The sequence below is a fragment of the Brassica napus genome, chromosome C6 (genome assembly GCF_020379485.1).
Source record: "Brassica napus cultivar Da-Ae chromosome C6, Da-Ae, whole genome shotgun sequence".
NCBI lineage: Eukaryota > Viridiplantae > Streptophyta > Magnoliopsida > Brassicales > Brassicaceae > Brassica > Brassica napus.
This window is the reverse complement of record NC_063449.1, coordinates 60,184-68,141: the sequence shown is the minus strand read 5'-3', so window position 1 is coordinate 68,141 and position 7,958 is coordinate 60,184. Positions and strand designations below refer to the sequence as shown.

General features: G+C 33.5%; 1 protein-coding gene and 1 long non-coding RNA gene across 3 annotated transcripts; one reads left to right on the top strand and one right to left on the bottom strand.

The window, feature by feature from the left end:
* The first annotated feature begins 3,145 nt into the window (after positions 1–3,145).
* On the top strand, positions 3,146–4,215 carry LOC125588771. Its single transcript, XM_048760544.1, has 4 exons — positions 3,146–3,256; positions 3,328–3,397; positions 3,481–3,849; positions 3,931–4,215. The coding sequence occupies exons 2-4, from the start codon at positions 3,382–3,384 to the stop codon at positions 4,110–4,112; spliced, it is 567 nt and encodes a 188-aa protein (XP_048616501.1). The 5' UTR covers positions 3,146–3,256; positions 3,328–3,381; the 3' UTR covers positions 4,113–4,215.
* On the bottom strand, positions 3,493–5,452 carry LOC106431983. Of its 2 annotated transcripts, XR_007324900.1 has the most exons (4): positions 5,006–5,452; positions 4,769–4,912; positions 4,548–4,694; positions 3,493–4,481 (listed from the first exon to the last, which is right to left on the bottom strand). It is a non-coding gene; the product is annotated as an uncharacterized LOC106431983 (long non-coding RNA). The 2 variants fall into 2 exon arrangements; XR_007324899.1 differs by having other exon boundaries at positions 3,493–4,694; positions 5,006–5,450.
* Between the last annotated feature and the right edge of the window lie 2,506 nt (positions 5,453–7,958).

The following is a 7,958-nucleotide window of genomic DNA, read 5'->3' as shown; positions in this document are numbered from 1 at the left end:
CCAAGTCATACAATCAGAGGTTCTGTTCCCCTAAGCCATTCTATCTAGATCTCACAAACAAACTCCACCGGAAACAACCAGGAACCACCACGGATCAGATCGTCCAACCGTCGGTTTGCCTCCCTTTTCTCTCTGGAAGTTTGTCTGAGTTTTCTATATTCTCTGTATGATATTTTCGACAGGGAGGGACAAAAATACATGGAAAAAGTCAGATATAACTGCCCCCTTAACTGCCTGGATGAGCAGTTACCAAAAGAGAGCCAAATGGGGCAGTTTTCCCTTTTTCCCGTAACCGCCGCTTAGTAACTGCCTCTTGGCGGTTACCAGACGTCCTAGAACTGTCAAACCACTCCTGGACATGTCCAAAGCAAGCCCACACGGATTGCCCATGCTCCTGGCTCAATCCCAAGAGCCCACCAGCCCATCGGCACACACGGGTCACCCACATGGCCCGGCCACTGTCCAGACCCGGCCCAACTGCCCATGACTTGAACACTCAGTCCAGCTGAGTTGAGCTGATCCCCAGCTGTCCCAGCTGAGTGAGCTAGTCCATCCAGCTCAGGGAGCTGACCTACACTTCAGTGAGCTACATCGAGCTGCACTACACTTCACCTAGCTGGTTGAGCTTGCTTACTGCATCGCCCAGCTGTTATACACTGTGTCTAGCTTGCTTCCTTTATATTCTTCAATCCTTCTAAGTCCCTTGGTCTATTTCCAGGCCTAGACTTAGTTTTCCCATGATCCATTCTGATCACTCACTTCATCGAGCTTCACCTGGATCTTGTCCAGCTACCAGCTCGCTTGTCCAGCTCCTTTGAGCTTGTCTCCTTCTTGGATTAGCTATGCCTTAGCTTCCTAATGCCCTTAACCTTACTTCCAGGCTATGACACGCTTGTCTTTGGGCCATATGACCATACTGGTGCATTTCCACGCACCGCAGTCCGTCCGGACGATCCTATCCAGAATCGGGGACATGACAATGCCTAGAAACAAACTACATTCAATTCGAAGATGTTCAAAGACTTGGATTTGTACTCTCCAAAGTCATTTATTTGATTATTTCCACCGTAGCTAACCTTCCAATTTTACGTCTGCTCTCCTCGCCGCCATGCCGACATCCCCTTAAAAGCTTTCCACTTCACCAACTTCTCCAGCCTAGGAAGAAGCACATGCCTTAACCGAACTGGATCCAGATTCTTCGGAGCATCAATCACTGCTGTGAAACACAAAGTCGCTCAGATCTGCGCATTAACCTTTTACTCTATAAAAAAGTGTGTTTGCCAACGACTTCATGAATGAGGAAGCAAAAGGAGGCTTCGTCGTCTAGGAAGAGATCACCAACATTGCCACTGCCGCGATGAACTGGTGGTGATACAGCGCCAAATTTCAGATCAGCAAATATAATCAACCATACTGAAGGCTAGATGACTCTCATCACATAATCATTTTTACCAAAAAGGTATGATCAACTAAATAAATAAAAACTATAAAATATCAACTGACACATAATATACAATCAAACGAAAAATGAATGTTAAGTAAAAATGTAATGAATATAAATATTTTGCGGGAAGCGCGGACCAACCCTAGTGATTTTTATAACAATGTAATCCTAACTTTACTAAATTTTTAATTAAAATAAACAGAAATAGTTAAATTAAATAAAACCAAAAAAACCTACAAAAAATAGTTAGAGTTTTTGTTCCAAAACAAATGAAGTTAAATATATAAAAATAATAATATCAAAATGTAAATTAATATTTTTTTTGTGTTTGGTAATGTTGCAAATAAATTTATTTTATTATGATAAACATTATCATATAAAATTTGAGAATTCGGCCAAAAAAAACACAAACTTTGCACGAATTGCCAAAAAAAATCTGTACTCGAGCTTGGCCAAAAAAACACTTTACTTTTGTTGACTTTTTAGTTTATTAAGCAACTTAGGATTGACTGGCCATATTAACACACCGTGAACCCACAGTTAAGACAGCGTTAACTAGACGTTAAATGTTGGCGTTAAGTGAAACGACGTCGTTTTCAAATGAGATGAAACGACGTCGTTTTACATGATTTTAAAATAAAAAGAAGTAGATCCATGGTTTTGAACTCAGGTTGGTTGGGACAAATAGCAAGGCATTTTACCACTGGGCTACTGACGCTTTCAAAGAGGTTACAAACCCATTTAATTTTATTTGGTACTCATTGAATGTAAAAAAAATCTTTACAAACTTAAAAAGATCTTTAAAATTCCAAATTTTTTTAAAAAGTTCAAGAAAAAGTAACACTAAAATTAAATTATAAATAATTTTTTTTTTGTTAAAAATGAAAAAATTCCAAAATAATTTTAAAAATAAAATTCCAAAAATTTTAAAAATTCAAAGAAAACGCAAAAAGTTAAAGTTACAATTATGAGCTAAAAATTAAAATCGCATTCATAATGGTTACAATATTTATTTTAAGAATTTTAATTTAATTTTAATGTGAGTATCTTTTTATGTGTGTATAATAATTCAACTTTTGGCAATTGTTTTTTAAAAAATGAAAATTTTGGAAGATTTTTTGATTTTTTTAAAGAAAAAATATTTTTTTTTTAATTTTAGTTTCGAAATTAATTTTATAAAAAATTTCTATTTTTTTTTAAATTTTTTGGAATTTTAAAGATCTTTATAAATTTTTAGAGATTTTTTTTATATTCAATGAGTACCAAATAAAATTAAATGTGTTAGTAACTTCATTAAAAGTGTCACTAGCCTAGTGGTAAAATGCCTTGTCATTTGACCCAACCAATATGGGTTCGAAACCAAGGATCTACTTATTTTTTTTTTCAAACCATATAAAACGACGTCGTTTCATCTCATTTGAAAACGACGTCGTTTCACTTAACGCCAACAATAAACAACATTAAATTTTTCTGTTAAATTTTCTGACGGCGTGCTAAATTGGCAAGTCAACAAAAACATTGTTAATTAATTCTAAAGTCAATGAAAATTTTGATGTTTTTTTTGGTCAGTCCAAAAGTTCACATTTTTTTTGGCAATTCACGTAAAGGTGAGGTTTTTTTTGGCCGAATTCCCTGTAAAATTTGGGGTGGACTTTAGTTATTTAAATTGTAAAGTGTTGGGCTTTGAATAAAATCTATCCGGGCTTTTAGTCGACTAAATAAAATAATAGCCCTAGAAGCCCTAGGGCATCCTTCTAATTCCCTCTATTTGGCCGAAGATCCACCGCTAGCTGTGAAAGATTGGAGTTGCAGGTATCTGAGGTTTTTGATTCTCTTATTGGGTCTATTGATTTATTCGGTCTTAATGAAAGCTTTGCTCGCAGGAATCTGAGAGACCGTGGTCCCTTGAGTGTCCTCCTCCAGTTGCTCCGGGAACCATGTCCTCCAGTACAGGTATATATATATCTCTTCATAACTCCTCTCTATAATACTTCATATCGGATCATTTAGTTGGCATTTGTATTACTTCATATCAGATCATCTTGTTGCCACGTTTTGGGACTGGAACACGTGCTCATGCCCTATTGAGTCTGAGGCCTCTGCTAGAACTCTAATCTCCAACATTGAAAGCGGTTTAGGCCAGGTTCCCCATGGCCATGAGTATCGCATCTGCAGAAATAACAGATTTCTTTGTGGGGATATAACTGCAATTGAAAGGAGCCTTCTCGTAGACCAACGTTTCGATTGTTACTATGCTCCCAGAAGAAATCCGTTTTGCGGTGAACATGCTCATCTTCTGCCTGATCAGAAAAGACTTGCCGCTGAGCTCGGTTTAGAGTCATTGTTGGTACATTATGCTGACGTTCACCGAGATTCCGGACCATGGAATATACTCTTAATTACAGGTGACTGAAAATTTTTGCACCCCTTCTCTATACAACAATGAATCGTGTTTGGTTCATTTTGTGACTTTGCACCTGATGCAGGTGATTCAAGTTTTGCAACTTCAATGGATTATCTTTACTACTCCGGATACACCATTTTCTTAGCGAAGCCAAGTGATGCAGCTGATAGTTTTGAACAGCACTCCAACTATGCATGGGATTGGACACCCTTGCATACTAGTGCAGCTACTCAACCGATTCATGTTCATCCTCCGTCTCCTTAAGCGTCGTTCTCATTGTGCATGTTGATTTATTTAAAAATATTTGATGTAGAATATTTGACTAGCTCTTTGTTTGTCGTATGAATCATGAGTATTTTGGACACCATTGACTCTTGCAACCTGTAGCTCTCTGTTCTCTTAATATGGAATATGCCTAGCCCCAGGCCCAAAATCTCCTAGTCATTTAAAAATAAACAGAGCAGGTAATACTCACCTCTAGAACAACTTGTCGAACACTTTTCTCTCTTATTTATCTTATCTGCCTCCCATGAATGCAAGATATCTCATGAGCTTTTTGGTTGTCTCCGTCTTCCCAGCTCCACTCTCTCCACTAACCAAAATAGACTTGCTCTTTGCCTCATTTATCATCGCCTTGGCATACATGGAAAGCGTTAGCTAATACAGTAATTTTCTATTCGTTGATTAACAACTTGTTACCTATAACTGGTGTCTGCAACCGGCAAACAGATGTGGGCTTAGCTCTCCAAACGCAGCTCCTTTATACTGCTCCATCATATGGACGCTATACAAATGTGGAGGTCTTTGGAATGGATTCACAGCAATCAAGATGTTTCCATTTTAAGTCTGCCTTAGTCAAAAAGATTGCAGTTAGATAATCTCTAAAGGTTTGATCAATGGAATGTTTTAAGATTACTGACATATATCTCATTTAGTGATAACCAGCAAGCAAGATTGTGGAGGACCTCTGGCTGATGGAGGTAAGCCAGTTTAGTCATGTCATCAACTCCTGCAGGTGGCGCCTCTGTATTCTTTGGATAGAGGCTAGAGATACTAGCAACAATCTGTAAATACCAAATTTATACTTTAGCTTTCTTCTAAGATTAATGGACCAGTAACAAAGTGGTTTTATAAGAAAATGAGAACTATCTTCTTACTGTTTTCCCATCTGCAGTGAGTATTGTTGCATTAGTGCCTTTGATTTCTGTCACTTCTCGATTAGTCCATGCAAGTTATGGATCCTTGACCCAGACATGTGACCCGAGTGTGATGTTTACAGGATTCCAGGTATGTAGCATAAGGCTTACCATAACGCAAGCTTCTGTAAGCTCTTATGGTTGAGTATCTGCGGCAGTTGAAGAACAGAGAGATCAAATCAAATCTCCTGAGTCATTTTCTTGAAAACCATGCTTGAGCATTTGATATGAAACTGTTTGGTGTAAGGTCACTACTCTTTCATATAATCTTTCTCCGTTTTCAAAGCTTTTAACTTTTGAACATGAATGGGTCCTCTGGTAGGTTTAACTAAATGTGAAATTTCTACTTTTAGAACAATAAAGTAGTTTGCTTTATATTTTGATATTGCAATTGCACCAACTTTTTCTCTTGATCGGCCATGACCATGTACTGTTTCGCTGTGAAAGTGAATTAATGTCTTTTTTTTTTTTCTCTCATCAAAAAGACATCAAAATTCACGTTTGGTTCCAATGATCTCTTGCAGAGCCAACTACTCATGAGGCGTATTGTGGGGTGCTTAGACTTGAAGTCATCACCTTAAAAGTGTTAACTTGTCCCATCTTGTTGAAAATTTTATTACTTTCTTGTTTTTATTTTATAATGTGTGTGTGTGTGAAGGCGGAAAATGGCTGGTGGAGCATCTCCGGAGGTGGCGGCTGAAGGCGATGGTGGTTGAAGCTCCTTTTGGTTTAACTTTTCTAACTAGACTTGGTTTCATTTTTCTTTTATCTTTTTAATTTATTTACTAGGTGATTTTTTCGTGCTCATGCACGGATATAAATATTTATAAAGCAAATATACTATAATAATAGATTGCTATATACTTTAATTTTAAACTAGATATTAATCCGCACATCCGTGCGGATATATTTATATTTTTAATTAACATTCAAAATATAAAATATGTTATAAAGATATATATTTAATATCAATTATATGTATATAATTTTTATTTTGAAAATTTATATTTGTTGAAATTTGTTTGATGATATTGTACAAATCAAATATTAATGAATTATTTTTTTATTTATTTAAAATGCAACATCAATATTAATAGTTTAATTTTAAACATTAGTTTTATATGAATTAATAAAATAAAAATTATTAGCTTCTTTGTTTAGAAATTTTTATTCTCGAAATGTTTTTATGCGACTAAATTAAATTATTTTTGCAATATTTTTGCAATATTATTTTATTTAGTATATTATATTTCAGTTTAATGTTTTTATTTTACTAAAAATATCAAACATAAAATGTTACAACCAATAAAATATTATTTATTTCGTTTTATCTAAAAATTTAATTTGATAATTTAAAAAGAATTTGTTATAATATTTAATTTCAAAAATAGTTACTGAAATATATAAAATATGGTTGATATTAAATATGATAAACAGTCAAATGATAATTACCTAATGACAATATATTTATTTTTTCTTAGGAATGTTATTGTTCAGATGTATATTGTTTTTCTTAGGAGAATATCATATAAGAGTAATTTTAGGATATTTAGTTAAATTTCTAATGAATGGTCTAACAAATACTTGTGTATGTAGATAAAAATAGGACTCTATTTTAATAGGTTGGATATTATTGTTATAGATTCATGTGTTATTTAGTTTTGGCATTAGTGTGTCATGTTCAATGTGTTTAGCCTCCATTTATAAACTATGAGATTGTGGTTTTTTTTTTTTATGGGGGATTTGCCAAAAATGACTCAAAACTTGATTTTGAATATAAAAGTGTACCCCCAAATTCAATCAAATGCAAAAGTAACCCAAAAGCCTAGTGAAATTATAACAGTCCCCTTCTGAACAAACAAAAAACATATATTCAATTTTACCACTATAACCCTCCGTTAGAGAAGACTTCTTTGTAAGTCTTATCTATGATGACTTCTTTGTAAGTCTTCTCGTTCAGTAGATCTTAAAAATAATTTTATAAAAAATATTTTGATGGGTAAAAAATTGAAATCATGTAATAATAATGATGTAAATTTAGTTCATCTGAAATTGAATTATTTTCAACGTAGATGAGTGAATATACATTGCATCATGAGTCATTGGTTTAGGGTTTGGTAACATATGTTATAGTATTATATGTATCTTTAGGATTAGATTCTGAAATCTTACCTTCATTTTTTTTCGTTTTCAGATTGACCCATATATGTTTAGTAATTATATAATAACTTGATTTAAACGCTTTCTAATTTTTTTTTTAAGTTTAAGAAAGTATTTTTTTTGCATAGTTAATTGATTTTAGGATTGGAAGACCCACAGAAGACTTAAAAAGAAGTCTTCAGACACATCTCACCTAAATTTTAGTAGAATTTATGGTTCCCGCCTAAATTTTGGAATAATTTAGGTTTCCCGCCTAAATCAAAAATTTCATAAGTCTTCCAGGAGTCTTCCATAAGTATTTCAGAGAAAGTCTTCTCATGGATTAGATCTTAAAAATAGTTTAAAATTTTTATAAAAAATATTTTCATGGTTCAAATTTGAAATCATGTAATAATAAATATTTTTCAATGATGTAAATTTTGTTTATCTGAAATTGAATTATATTCAACATAGATGAGTGAATGTAGATTAGTTCATGAGTTATTAGTTTAGGGTTTGGTAACATATGTTATAGTATTGTTGGTATCTTTAGGGTTAGATTTGAAATCTTATATTCATTTTTTTCCTTTTTTTAAATTGACCTATATATGTTTAGTAACTATCTAATAATTTGATTTAAACAGTTTCTAAGTTTTTTTTAAGTTTATAAAGGTTTTTTTTGCATAGTTAACAATAATATAAAGTGATGTTATTAAATCAAATTTTTGGAATAACAAAAACCTATAAAATCTCAAAATAAATTAAAAGCACAAGA